This window comes from Podarcis tiliguerta, assembly GCF_965153285.1.
Source record: "Podarcis tiliguerta genome assembly, chromosome: 3".
Lineage (NCBI taxonomy): Eukaryota > Metazoa > Chordata > Lepidosauria > Squamata > Lacertidae > Podarcis > Podarcis tiliguerta.
Genome location: NC_139536.1, coordinates 103636018 through 103651522, shown reverse-complemented (window position 1 = coordinate 103651522; position 15505 = coordinate 103636018). Strand labels below are relative to the sequence as shown.

The 15505-nt window shown below is 36.7% G+C and overlaps 2 protein-coding genes across 7 annotated transcripts in view; one reads left to right on the top strand and one right to left on the bottom strand.

Annotated features, from left to right (window-relative positions):
* The window catches only part of MACROD2 (mono-ADP ribosylhydrolase 2), a 987387-nt gene that overhangs the window by 64820 nt on the left and 907062 nt on the right, over positions 1 to 15505 (top strand). The window lies entirely within an intron of this gene.
* FLRT3 (fibronectin leucine rich transmembrane protein 3) lies at positions 915 to 13944 on the bottom strand. Its single transcript, XM_083431665.1, has 3 exons — positions 13682 to 13944; positions 5520 to 6240; positions 915 to 4096 (listed from the first exon to the last, which is right to left on the bottom strand). The coding sequence occupies exon 3, from the start codon at positions 4042 to 4044 to the stop codon at positions 2095 to 2097; it is 1950 nt and encodes a 649-aa protein (XP_083287791.1). The 5' UTR covers positions 4045 to 4096; positions 5520 to 6240; positions 13682 to 13944; the 3' UTR covers positions 915 to 2094.

The window sequence follows — 15505 nt, the reverse complement described above, 5'->3', positions numbered from 1 at the left end:
CCTTAACTTGTGTGTCCGTGTGTGTGTGTGTCCGTGTGTCCGTGTGTCCGCTTGTCTGTGTAATATATGAAGTGAGGCGGATGATGTAAGAATTATCATGTCCAATCCATTAACAACAACTAGAAATACAACAATTTGGTGTTTTAAGGCAATGGTTTTAAAGCATTAGAGCTCAAAAATATATGAAGTCAGATTATTGGCACAACATATTTGTAGAACCAGACTTGTAGAACAATTGTAGGAATGGGGCAGCCCAGATCTTAATTTTTTTCTGTCCTTGGGCAGGCAGGACAAGGACCTCTCCATGTGAAGCAAGTATGTTCCCTAGATTCTCATGTTATGGAGGACTTCATTATGGACTTTTGGTTCGTGCTGGGATGCAGATATACTAGAAACATAATGTGGTCTCAGGGTCAATCTGCTGTTGTGACATGGTTTGCCCTCCTTTAAATGTGCTGTCCTGGGAGACTACCCAGTCTGCCTCTATGGCTGGCCTGGCTCTGCCAAAAATACAGACATGTTGTCTTACCTCCCCCAAATCACACACTTTAAAATCATTGCAGAAACATCATGTAAATGTAGAAGATAATCCAGTTAACAATTTCAATAATTTCAAGATCAATGCTGTCCCATATCTATAGCCATTCATCACCCTAGTAAAAGAATTCCTGAGAAAACTGTCTCCTTGTACTTAAATTACCTAGTTGTATCAATTTTAACTTCCCTCTTTTTATTCTGTAATATTCTAGCTGCGGCAGGAGAAAAGTACTTGTTATATCCTATCATGTTTGGTTGAACTAGGAAGAAATTCAGGTTTTACCTCCCAGATGGAGTTAGTGCAGAAACATTCTAAATATTCAATCGGTGTAACACTGTGTGTGTGTTTGTCTAATGAGGTTAAGAAGAGCACTTAGTTTATGATACTTCATTTTATATTTTATTCAGCATTAAGACCAATATCTTTCCATAATTAAGTGTATGTGTGTGAAAAGTTTGTTCCCAGTTAAAAGCGGAACACATATAACTTTCGATCAAGGCACATACAAGACTGGCCAAAGGGCGTTCAATGCACTTTGGTTTTCATTTGGGGAATAATAGTTAGGGCAACAAAATGTCTTGGGTATTAAACATTAAATAGATCACAACTAAGTAGAAAGCCAGATCAAAGTATCTTCACTTGTGTGTTTGTTAATATTCAGATAACTGTGATAGCAATGGGCAATATTCTCAATGGCAGTTGAAATATGTATAGTATACATTTAATTGCATATATAGCATATGCTTTCATGACATTAGAAGAACTGCAGTTAGCAATTATACAAGTTCTCTTATAGAATGATGAATATATTTAGGTTTGGACATTTATATGTTTAGGGTAGTCTTAGATTTTATTTTTCATAAAAATAAGAGCTGACCCTTTTGTTATGCATTTAGATCAGTAATATGTGCTTTATTCTTGTTTCATCTGCCCTACCTAGACAACAGCTATCTGCTGCAGTATCCTTTTACTTACAAATCTGGTTATAGCTAAGTAACTGGTATTGCCCACTACTTTTCACATTAGGATTTTAGTTGTTTTATGTATTTCATATACCCAAGATTGTATTTTGATCAATTTCGGAGTCACTACTGAACATTTTCAGTTTGCCAGGTTTAACCTTTTACGAATACCAAAGTGAAAATGGCCTGTGCTTATACTTACAAGGATCTCAAATGTATGCAAAGTCCTGATTGTTCAACACAGCAAGAAAATTCACTTTCACAGTCAACAAGTCATCTTACTCAGTAGAACACAAAAGTTAAATGGTCTGTAATTTCAATATTAGCAAGGAAAATACAGTACAAATTACTAAAAAATACTAAAATATAGAATTGTTTTCAGGCATCCTTGCTACATTAATCGCAGCAGTCACCTGAAATTTGAAACTTTTAATAAAAAGTTCTTAAATATAAATTATATGGCAAATGTACAATACATTGCTTATTCAGTCTTTTAATCCAGTGTTCTGCAGTAGGCCAGCAACCTTTTCAAGTTGCCATTCTTTGTGAGAAGGGAAAAAAGAAACCACCACAAGTCTTTAATTTCCTTTAGTATCATGAGTGTGAGTGATCTGAATCAGGTATACCACTGTCTCTGTAGCTTCTGTTACTGCTGCTTTCACTGTGGTTGTTTTTGTATAGATTCATCCCATTAGGCGGGAATATGGTATGTATTACAAATTCCTCCTTGGACACTTGTTCATTGTTCAGAGATATCATCTGAAAAGACGTCTCCCTGATTTCTAAGATAGAATTGTCCTTCTTCGTTCCAGCTTCAGCATAATCATCTTTCCTCCTACGTCCTTTGCTGTACGTACAGTTTCTCGAGAACAAGGACCCATTCCTATGGACATACCAGCAGACTAAAGCCAGCAGTGCTATAGCTACTAGTGCCACTGCACCCCCTATGATGGCAGCCAAGGGCAAGCTAGAATTTTTGTATGGTTCTTTTTCTTGTTCGTGGTTTAGGGTGGTTGTAGGATTGTACATTTTAAGGGGTGCAGTTTCAGTCTCTATACAAACAGGGGTTTCATCAGACAGATAGATGTTACTGGTTTCCATGGAAACCATGCATACACGGTATGGTGAGTCTGGCTCAAGTGCTGTAAGCAGATAGTCATTCCGGTCTCCTGTAACAATGGTTTCAGTTATAGATCCAAAGGCAGGACTATGACCCATCTTGAGCCAACTAAGTCTTAAAGCAGTCATGGGTAGTGCAACTTTCCAAGAAATATGAATAGTTTCGGTGCTTACAGCCTTTACAACAATGGTAATGATTTCCTGTACTGGGGTAGCGGTTGTTCTGTAGTTTTTATGTGGATTAGGAGTCTTCATTTCAGGTGATTTGGTCACAGAAACTGGCCAGTGTCCTTGCACAGGGTATAAAGTGTTTGGTACTGAAGCAGTAATTTGGATAGTGCTTACAATATCCTCATCTTTGCAATCAAATAGCTCTGAATTGAGGTCTTTGATAGCCATCCCACGAACTTTCTCTGGGGCTTGACACATCAGTCCACGTACATTAACTCTGAGAGGCAGCATTTGCAACCAGTCACGAACCCATTTCATTTTGCACCCGCAGTGCCAAGGGTTGTTGCGAAGAAACAATTGGGTTATATTGTCCAGGTCATCAAAGACACCCTGAGGTAAATTACTGAGATTATTATTGGACATATCTAGCCGATACAACTGTCGTAGGTACGCAAAAGCATTAGCTGATACATGATTTATATGGTTTTCTTGTAGATAAAGCTTTCTCAGATTTGTTCCTGGCAAATTTATTGGAGCTGCTGTAAGGGAATTACGGACCAATGAGAGTTCTGTTAAATTGACTAGATTCGTAAAGACTTTCTCGCCTAATCCATGATTGCTTAAGAGATTTCCATCTAAAACTAGACGTTTTAGATTTGTAAGGTCTTGAAGGGACAGCTCCGAAATTGTGGAAATGCGATTATCATCCAAGCGCAGTTCTTCTATTGTTTTAGGCAAGCCCCAGGGAATGGTGCTAAGGTGATTTCGAGAAAGAAAAAGAAGTCTAAGATAGATATTATCCCGGAATGCTCCATCTTCAATACTAACTGCAGAAACAGAGTTATCATCCAAATGTAATTCTTCCAGATAAGGAATTTGTGAAAGTGAATCATAAGTAATTGTCCTTATGTTATTTTCCTGCAAATGCAATTCTTTGACGTACTTTGGGAGGTTGGTAGGGAATTCATCCAAGCTGTTGTGGTATAAATAAATTCTCTCCACTTTGATCAAGGTTTTTAGCTCAGAAGGAATTCCAGCATTATTGATTTGATTGTTCTGAAGGTAAAGGGTTGTAGCGTCCTCTGGAATCCCAGTAGGAATTGATGTTAAGTCGCGATCATTGCAGTAAATGAATCCTGCATCACAGCGGCATGCTGAAGGGCAGGACTTGGCACTGACAGAGTGAGGTGCCATTTTGAGCAAAAGCCCTATCTTTGTCCAAATTAGGATGAAATTCCAGGTTGCACTGATCATGGTCAAGTTGCAATGAGGTTTGCCCAGAGACTAGTGTTTGGTTTTCAGCAATCTAGAAAAAAAAAACAGATTAATAGTAGAGTACAGTGAAGTATCACTTTGAAATGAAAACAACATATCTAACAGCATAGTCCTATGTATGTTTAATTGAAGATAAGTCAGAGTGTGTTAAATGGGGATTGCTTGCTTATACATGTGTATGGGATCGCCACCTAAAATTCCTGCCAAGAATTTACAATTACACGTAGGCATGAGGTTAAATGAGGTTTGAGTGAGAGAAGTATTTGTCAATAATAATTGTCCAAATCTGTTTCCTGCATAAGAAGGCATTATTTGGCATCCCCACCCGAAGAGCTCCCTAAGGGGTTTGTTTCCCCAGGTCCCCTCCTCTTTTTGTTGTGCTACACCATAGATGGTAGTAGCTTGCTGTGCTGGCATAGGAACTTTTTTTTTTAAAAAAGAAACTTCAGTAGCCTTCTGCATGTACAGAGTTCACCCCACAATCGTTTGAATTTGAGTAGTTGCCTGGGCACAATGGAACCTAAATTCACTACTTTAGCACATTATGATACTGAAATTCATCTTTTAAGTATTCAAGCTCTCATTAGACCACTGCTTTTTTCTGAAGTATGAATACTGAGTGAATAATTAGACAGGGCACTTCATGGTAACTAATAATGAACAGTGATGAAATGTGTTCCCTGTCTCCAACTATTCCATTGGAAGTACAATAAAGGAGTTAAACCTAAGTGGAAGCTTAAATATAGAACAGATTTCTCTTTACTTCTGCCTCAAGTAGATGGCATAGTGACAAAATTTTCATTTGAAACAGAATTGTCAACTTAGTAATACTAGAGGCATGAAAGCTTGCACAAACCTCTTGAAACGTGATATAATCAGTTATTTCAATATTGCTTGTACAGTATATTACTTCATGGAAATCCTAACCATGCATACTCAGGTAAATTCCAGGTAGGTGGGAATAGGATTGCAGCCTTAGGAAACTATTGATTTTCCTTAGTCATATAAAACAAAATAAGGTATGGAATATCTATATTTTATATCATAAGGATTATTTTTTCTATTGCTCTGTAGAATTAAAAAGAAACAAAAAATGTTTTTGAAACTATTTTGTTTGCCAACAAAATGAACTGGTGTGCAATGAAAAACTTATCTTGCTGTTGAAGCAATACTGGTTGAGGTAATTAGTATGTTCATACTATGTTTTAATACCTAATATTTGACAATACTTTAAAGATGCATGGTTTCCTTAGCTTTGCCACTGTCTATTTAATTAATTTGTCATACTTACTAACCCATTTTAAAAAAATATTTATTTGGCAGTGCTTGCTTCTGTGTTGTTAACTTTTAGTTCTCTTTTCTTGTAGAATGTGATCATTGCAATGGTTTACTTTTGTGAACTGTGAAACTTAATTGTTCCACTTTCTAAAATAATATTTTGTTATGGAACCTACCTTATTTAAAGATGCGAGGGAACCTTTTGTGCTTGCTAGAATCCAGTTGGCATACGATTTTCTAGAAACCAAGTTGGCTTGGAGAAATTTATAGTTTAGTTCACGCAGCTGTATTTCCTTCACAGTACTTACTTAAATGTTGCTTGTGAGTATAATACCTTTCCTGGTGAGCTCCACTATGTTCAATGAACATTCCAATAAAGTTTCATCATGGTAAATAAGCACATCAGGCTGTTGAAGATAAAAGCTTCAGTTTCTGTTACTCTGCAGGAATGAGACTTTGAAGAAGAGGGAAGAGGTTTCTCTCTCCTTTTACCCCCAAGTGTGTGTGAACAACTTCTTTAACAAAAAAATTCTCGAATGCTTAGAAGTTCTTTTCATAATGTTGTGGCTAGAGATGGTAACTTCAGCTCTATGTGCTCAAAACAATTCGTGATGTTAAGGCTTGAATCATGATAGCTTCTTTTTTTCTGTCCACAATCATCCAACTATAAACTTTGAATGTTGATGTGTCCTGATAAATCCATGCCTGCTGGGCTGCACCATTCACTTAGTGCTTGATCAGAATTTCCAGCTCAGCATATTTCCTCATTCTGTCTGAAAATGCCAGGTGCTCACTTCAGATGGTTTTTGTTTTAATTCACAGGCTTTTCTTGGGGAAACCAAAACATGCTAATACCAGTGACAGGGTTTCCTTTCTAAAATTTCATTCAGTTGGTGCCTGTAAAAGTAAGGAAAAAGCAAATTGTTATCCAAAAGTGATGATGAATTGCCTTGTGCAAACTTTTCTTGACTTAGCATTTTTATAATAATAAAGCCTCATTATGGGAATACTAATAGAGCAATAATTTGAAGTTGTTAAATCAGATACACAGCTATGTTCAGCATTGGAAGAAATTGGTCTAAACAAAACAGCAATGGAAGTCAGCTTTGATCAACGGACCAAAGAGAAACTGCTTTGCAAATGTGACACATGACTCTTTAGATTACAAATAGAGGCCTAGGTGCAGTGGATGGCATGCATACTACTGTTCATGGTCTTCTGCATTCAGGAGGCAAGACAGTTGCCGATAGTTTAAAATGTAAATCAGCAATGGTATAATAACAATTTCTAATGCTCAGGTGTCTGTCTTAGTGACTGTAGTTCCGAATTTATTCTCCAGGAGGAGGTAGTTAATTACAGTGCTGAACATTTCTGAAGTGTACAGTTAGGTTGAAAATTGAAACTATAATATTGTATTAACTATATTTTGAAACACAAGGATCCTTTCGGACCAGTCGTGCAGACTGATGTGTTGCCAGGCTAGATTGTTCTACACAAGCAAGAAGAATGCTGTGTTGTAATGTAAAACGTCATTTAAATGGTTTTTATGCCTGCTTGTGGGTAACCTTTCCTTCTCATCTGGAAATTTAAACCCAGCAAATATGACTATAATTCTAAGAAGGGCAAGTAGCATAGCTCAGTAGCTGAGCATATATTTTCTATGTGAAATACCCTAAGTTCAGTCCCACTGCCACTGAATAGACCATGGGGTGAGGAACTTGTCGCCCATCAGCCCTAACCAGCAAGGCCAGTGGTCAGGGATTATTGGAGTGGTAGTTCCTCACACGTTCCTCACCCCCAGTATAGATGATACTGAGGTAGATGGGCTATTGACCTAACTCTCTTTAAAAGGGGAGGAGGGGGTAGCAAGGCTTCCTATGCTAATAAGTACACTGAATACAGCAGGACTAAAAATGCGTGTGCATCCTTACGTTTGCCATGCACACTGAAATCTGCTTCACCTTTTACACTGTATCAGTTCTAATTAGAAATGAGTTTCTAAAGTACTCATTAGTATACACCAAAACATATTTTAGACTATTGCTAGGTAATGTACACATTTCCAATGTATGTGAAATAGTACAAACGTTCAGTTTCCTTTCTCTACCTTGTGCAACTCAGTCGTGTAAACACTGTCTTTCCTGTGCCACCAAGACTATTGGTACAGTGTAATTCCAGTCAAAGTATAATGCGACATTTGTTCAAAATTAATGTAAAGCGTTTCTGTTGTGATATGTAACATTGTTATATATTTGGTGTTTACCTATGGATTTCAGAATGTAACAGTCATCATCATCAGTTCTTAAGAGATGTGGCTATATTAAAAATACGGTACTGAAACAAAATGAATTTTTCTGAAGTGATTAGTGATAAAAGACTTAGACTCTGCATAGCACCATTACCTTGAAATGAAATGTAAAACAACAACTGAAGCCTGATAAATACCTTGGAGGACATTGCTCAATTAGCAAGTAGCCTTATTTGTTCAGCTGTCTAAATACTGAGGATACTATGAGGTTCTAAAGTTTATAATCTGTTTTTGAACTTCATAATCCACTTTGGTTAACCAGCAAAGGAGGAATTACTATAGGTTTTTTTATAGTAAGACTGAGTAATAGGAAAGTAGTTTCAAGTAACAGAGAATAATTTATTTAGCAGAAGACATATAATGTGTGTAGGAATTAAATGTTAAACTACGTAAGTGATTAATTAAAGATAGTGGATTTTAAGTAGTATTGTTCTTGGGAAATAGATATCAAACCTAAATTGCTTGTAGAGCATGTTTGGATACCTTACCTAGAGCAAAGAATGAACTTGTTTCTGGGAATAGAAAACTTTTATTTCACTTACCAAATGTTTCAAATGCATTCCCTTTTGGACTGTTTGATATTCAAGCCCTCACTTATTGCCCCTATTGTATTAGCAGCAATGTTGGATTAAAATGAAAGCACTAAAGCTCATTAAGTTCTTGGGTTTTTAAAATCCCTACTCTCAAAATTACATCAAAACAAAAGGATAAAATAAAGCAAGTTTCATTGGAGGGGAAAAAAGACTGTTTCAAAAATGTGGATTAAGCTTCCAGCCCCCCTACCCCTTCTTTCAGCTAGAAGGGAACAGTTTTCTTTAGTTTTTATTTAATTTGATATCTTGCACTTCGCTTTTATATTCCAAGCTAGTGCTGAAAACAATGTGTTTGCATAATAAAGGCAGCAATGATCTGTCCCTACAGAAGAGAATCCTGCTGCCTTGCTCAGCCTTCTCTTTTCTAGAGCTGTCCTTACATATTCCCTGACATCAAGTCATTATAGCTGAGTTTGCAGGATGAAAAGAGAAATGCCCCCCACTGCTCAGAGACACTGTGGCCAGGTTTTCACAACATCAAATTGTGAGCTTCATGGGCCCATGGTTTTGAAAGAGAACATTAATTTTGAACAAAACAAAAAGAAAATGGAAGAAATCCTGGTGCACAAACATTTTTAGAAAAACAGAAAAATGTACAGTACTAGTTTTTAACTCTACCACTTCTCAATATATTAGTACCATGCCTGTAAAACTGTGGTGATAAATTCTTGTGGTGCCCAATTTATTTGTTCAATCAGTTGGTAATTAAAACATTTAGCTATTCAGACCTGAGAAACTATTGTGTGTCAAAGGCAGCACTGCACAAAAGGAGCCTTTTTACTCTAAATATGAAAGGTAACATAAAGATATTTATAACCAAAACTCTGATTTTAGTACTTCATGCTACGATGTGGGTCAACTGCCTATCCTAAAACTTTTTAAAAGTAGTTAGAATATGTGAATTTGTGTCTTCATTTATGATATACTGATGTGAAAGGCTGTGCTTTCATTCTAGCAACTATCCACAGCAGTGTTCTGAAGATACAGATATATCTCTTTAGGCTATAAATGTCAACAGCATGACAACCAGAATTAATTCAGCTTTGCTGTACAAAAGTGATTGTTCAGCGATTTTGGTTTTGCATAGCCATTTGATTTATTTCATAGTGCCCTCTGTGGATTGAAGAAAGTGTCTGCTCCTATATATAATGCGCTCAAGTGCATTGAGATTATTGCTTTGGACTTCTATCAGCCATTCAAAAGCAGGGATATTTTCAATAAGCTTTGCTTGTTATAATGTTAATTTGGTTAAACATGACTCAGTTGTATTGAAAATGAAGTGTGCAACATGTTTTCTTAGGTGTACTACTCAGGGTTGGTTAGTAGTGACAGCAAAATATTTTCTAAGCACCCTGTTTCATGAGCATGGGGACCATCATCTTTTGTTTAAAGTTAGGCAAGCAGAAGAAGCTTAAAATATCCTTGTGAGGGCTAAAGAATGTAAAGCTTTGTTGAGAAGTTGGGCTTCTGAGTCTTTCTTTTAGCAACATTTTCTTTGGCTTATGGAAATAACCATATTTAACAAATGTATCACATTGAAATATCATATCATTTCCACGTGTTATTCGTTACATTAAGCATGATACTCACTGGAGTAAACAGTTTCCCCATAAGTTTTAAATTAAGGTTGAGTTGGTATGATCACCTATCTTAGCCTTTCCCATGCTAAAGCTGGTAGTAAATTTGCATTTTCGTAGTATATATGAAGGCCACCATTATTTGCTGGTGAACATAAATATGATTATGCTTATTCCATGAAAATACAAGTTTAAAAATGTAACTCCCATTGAGAAGATATAGATGATCCTTAACTTTTAAACGTAAGAAGTGTAACGAGCTGCCCACCCCCTCCCGAAAAGCACGAACTCTTATTTGTCCATAAATTGCAGTAGGGAACAGTAAATAGCACTTTGCAATCCTGTCCCTAGCCATCCTCATTTGGCAGGAAGAGCCACTGATTTCAGTGGTGCTTGCTTGCACATCAGTAGGTTTAGGTATGCAGCCTTACAATATTGGCCTCTGCATTTTTACTCAGTAAGTAAGTCCCTCTGAGTTTAATTGGACTTACTGCCAAGTAACTGTATTTAGGATTGCAGTGTTTGTCAGCTGTAGCTTGTAGCTTACCTTTAGAAAGCTGCTAAACTCACCTAGTCACAATTAGAGAACAATTGCTTTGACTTGTTTAAAAAAATTGGACCAATCTTTGCTTTCATATATTTTACCAAAGTGGTACTTGGAGTAGGCCTTAACAAATTCTTGGCACACCTCAAGCTCAAGCACACCTCATACTTTAATATTTTTTGTCTTTCTCACTTTCTGATAGCTTATGTGTTGTTGGGTAGGAACTGCTTTTACACTCCCAAGTGATGTATTTTACTTTAATACTACTAGATTTATATTGAACTATTCTAATGCTGATATTTGAAAATAAATTAATTACTGCCTTGTTTTGCTAACATCAGTTTTTAACATTGCAGTGTATTTCTTGTCTGTTTACTTATGATTCTTAAGCACACTTAGATGTAAGCATATTCCACTGAAATCAGTTGAACATATTTCCATGTGCTTGGGGTGTCATAAAAATTAACTCACATCCTGATTCAACTGAAATAAATGTCAGGATTTGCACCTTCAACCCAGAGGAGAAATATGCATTGTTGGCACCTAATACACATTATATCTATATATAGCTTTTAAAAAATAACACAGAAAGTACACACTCATACTCTATCTTGCCTCTTTCAAATTCAGAAAACAAAAAACAAAAACAAAAATACAAATAAAGATAAATACAGATATAGAAAAAGATTACTTTTTTCCCTTTAAGACAGGATTCTTTTTCCCTCAAGGCTCAGATTTCTGTGACTTTAGTGCAGAAATTTTGCCCACTGGGGGGTAGCACACACTGCAAGAAATCTCTTTTCAGCGGCTGCAAGTCTGCCTTTCCCCCTCAATGCTGTTGTCCAGTTTCTCTGTTTTAATCACAAAGGCTTCTGGAGAGAGAACACTGAAGGATTCTAAGGGGGTGGGGTGCAAAAAGCATTTACAATACTTCTAATGGCAATATTAATCAGTTAAATTCATTTGCCCAGGAGAATGAGCTCTAAAACTTAGTATCATTTGAAGTTTTCTTCAATAATGTAAATCAGGTTTGATGCTAGGAAGGTGGCCATAGCTACTTAAAGGAAAAGACATAGAGCTGGGGCAAAAACTTTGAGTGGAAGGTAATTATAATGGTAAATAATTCTGGAAATTTGAACAGTCACTGGAAGAGAATTGGATGTCAGACTAAAATTCTAATCCTAGGAATCTTGTGCACTTAAATCTAGTATATTAAATGTCATAAATTATGTTTGTTTACCTCGCTAGACATGGGTAAATAAACATTAACAATAAAAATACAGTGCAGCCTGGCTTCAGTGGCACAAACTGTAGCTTTCCCTTAAACGCTTCAGTTTTAATCCAGATAATAAATTTGTAAAAGCTTCCTGTATATAAGAGGTAGTACTATAAACATAGCTTGAACTTCTTATTGCTTGGAGAGTATAGCCTCCCATAGGAAACAGAGCAAGTGATAATTAATAATCTTCCAAAGCCTGACAGACCCTAAATTTCAATTAAACTTTCCCCAACTTGTTTCCCTTGATAGGAAAGAACTGTCATTGACTATAAAATAATAGCTTGTGAATGCTTCATCCTCACCACTACCTAGCGTGATCCCATTGTGGAAGTAATTTTAATTGTCCAGTGATTTCACATTTTATAGGAACAAGTTGGTGTAAGACTTCAACTTGTACATGGCAGTCCCTTTCTATAAACTCTTTTTAAAAAGTAGAGAATTAACCTCAACCTCTACCTCTACCTCCCCCTAGCAATTACCCACGGATTGTAGTATTCATTTATTTCTGTGCATAACAGTGAATCGTCTTTGCATTACTTCCACCAACTTTGTGACTGTAGTGATTCCTGCAGTTTCAAAGTTACAGCTTAAATAAATCATGTAATTCACTTCTTAAATTGCTTACTGAATTTTAGGTTTTGAAACTGAAAAAAGAGAGATATATTACATGGAAAGCATGGAACTTTGTTAAGTGGACAGGGCTTTCTATTGGTTTTTAATACATTTTCCATATTACTTCTGTAAACCACAGCTCTTGGGCAGATCCAAGCAAAGTATTGCAGAAAAAAAATAAACTAAAATAGCAATTTACATGCACATGCAACAGTCACAGTGTAAAATGATACTCATTTAATTTTGTTCATTAGGCCTTGTTTAACAACTTTTTAATAGTTAATTGTATATCAAAAGGGATATAGGCTGATATGTTATGGATGCTAACTTAACCAAACAACATGGATAATTTTACAGTTTCTGTTAGGAATTAGGGTTATGCAGCTATGATAGGTTTTGCTTACCTTGATATTTTTTCAGACAGGCCTGTTGCATTCTTAAACTATTTGAAACCATTTTGTTTCACATGCATACCCTAGAGTTCCTTGTAAATATCAATTGCAGTGTTTCACTTATGCTGTAGTTAAAAAAAAATACATGGCCACAGACAAGCTTAAAATATGGAGGCAACATGAGCTTAACATGTGGAGACAATAGATTTTCAGAGGACTATGATATTCTTAAAACTTCAGGTTTGATATAGCCACAAATGATTCTTTTAAAAATTCAATATGGCAATTTCTGTCCCACTGTTTGCACGAGCCTCTGTTCAAAAGCTTAGGTCTGTTAATTTGTCTGACTAGATTTATTGGCTTATTATGCACGTCACATACTGTATTTGATCAGGCAATGGCTTTTGCAATACATTAAGGAAAGAATATCATATGGTGAGTGTGAGTGGTGGGCTTACGTGCTAAATTGTATCAAGCAATATATGGCTTTTGCATTACGGATTTGGGAAACAGTAATGCAGGCTTTAAAACCTAGGTGTAGCTGTTTACCCTTTCCCAAAGATTATAAAAGTTACACCAAGTAGACGAAGACATTTGCTCCTGGACAGAGCACTCATTTTCTGTGATGAATTTTTGATTATCTCTTTCCATAGCTGTGAAACTAGTATTAAGAGAACACGCCACATATACAGCATTGGCCACATTGGAAAACATGCAGCTTGAATTTTGGTGTGCTCTGTAGCTCTTAGTTAAAACACATTTGTAAAGTCTTCCATTTGATGATTTAGATTGGAACGCTTGTAAAGAGGTAGACCGAACAATTGTTTCCAACCATCAGACACATAGCCCCCCCTCACCCCACCCTGAAAAAAACCTTGAATTATATACAGTTGGAAGTCCTACTTTTGCTTAACATTGTAGTTTAAAAGCAGTTTTCTTCAATCTCCCTTCCAACTCCTTCTGCTATGCTGAATTTTATAATGCCTGGGTGGGAAAAATCAAACTTGAGTGCAAATTAGAAGGAATTACTTACCAGTAGGATGAAGTAGAAAATATATATCTATAAAGAAATTCCATTTATAACTGCAGAATAGCAATAATTCCAGTAACGGTTATAAAACCCTCAGTTTCAGATTCCAGAGACAAAAAGAAGCAGCAGCAGCAGCAGCAGCTATTGTATGAGCTCTCGCTATGTCAAATCACTTCTCCCTCACTGAGAAGGAGTGAGGGGGGAAGCATTCCAGTTACGTGCACACAGCCCACCTCCGAAGTCTGAAGTTAAAGCTTTCACCTAACAGTGGTTGAATAAAGAGGTGATGTCATAAATGGGCAGGTCTTTGGCTCTGCTTCAGTCAGGCAACTGGATAAGCAGGCTGTCAAAAGATTACATTACAGACACCAGAGGGCGCCGGAGAAGGAAAATCCAGGATTGCATGCCAAAACCAGAGCTGTGCTATATTACAGTTCACCAGCTTTAGATACGTGCCAAAAACATTTCAGTCATCTCCAAATCGAGTATTTTTTTTCCGTCAGCATGCAGATATGCAGCTTTAATACATTTGTGCAACTTTTACAGTTTTCACTTAAAATAGTTGGGAATTGCCACAGTGAAATGTATTGACAATACATTCATTATTTGATCCTTACATGGACCTAGCTAATGCTTTAAGTTAAAAGTCGGAGGACCAACCATAATTAAACTACTACTAGAGGGTCCTCAGCAAAAACTTTTAAATAACTCCTCTGGTGATAATCCCTTTTTGGAGACATTTTTAACGAAAAAACAAAATGTGTTATTTTAATGCTCATAATGGTAAGGCTAGATAATTTAGAAGTGTTAATATTCAGTATTTACCTTCAACTGTAGCAAAGGGATAGAGTTTCTTGCAAGGCTGTTTTGTTTTTGTTCTTATTATAAAAAAAAGTAGAAAAGTGCCCCAGAGATTATTGGGAGAAAGTTACTTTTAGGAATTGTGAATCAGTAATTTTAATTCTATTTCCTGGTAATAAGATGTGTGTCAGTGTTACACATAGCTTATTTGGGTGGTGGCAGGCATCAATACTATATGCTTACACCCTAGAAGCCAGTGCTGTTCCTTAGAATGAGGAGACTGCAGATTACAAATTGTGTGTTAGGAAACTGGGGGAGGAGGGAGATAAACCATTACAGATACTCATGTCTGTTATCTCATTTATTTATTTGTGCTATCTCACAAGCATACTTGAATATACTTGGTATCTTACATTGCAATTTAGCTGTCTTTCACTAGTTGTTTATTAACTGGAGTTTGGTTCCTGCAATTGGCATTTCCCAGCGTCTATGTTTCCTTTCAGTATATGAGTTGCCTCTGAATCTATTCAGTTGTAGACTATGTCAAGCATTTAGTTGCATTCTCTTCATTAGATCCATTTTCTTTATCTCTGTACTTCTGTGGTAGAGCACAGTGTGCTCAAGAACAAGACTGGATGCTATCAGACTGACCTCTCTGGGATGCAATCCAGGCCATTGTGTATGGAAGTCCTGGGCTGCCCAGATGACACAACCTGCCTCTTGGCCTCACTCATGTGGTCCAAAGGAAAGCAATACATTTCGCACCAGCTTGGAGTTGCTGGAAGGAGGCATACAAAACACCACCCTCCCACCTTAAGGGCTCTACTTGTGATTTGTGTAGGGTTTACTCCTTAGCCTTTTCTCCCAAAGATGTCCCACACAGTAAGCACATAAGAACTGTGTGCCGATCTCCTTTGTTAATTGATTGCACTTTTTGTTGAGATCTGAAGACAGAAAGGCCAAGCTTAATTAAGTTCACAAGAGATCTAGTCATTTAAAGCTCCATGGCTATGGAAATCATTAGGA

Coding starts and splice junctions, on each gene's coding strand:
- FLRT3 (XM_083431665.1), bottom strand. CDS start 4,044: ATGATCAGTGCAACCTGGAATTTCATCCTAATTTGGACAAAGATAGGG.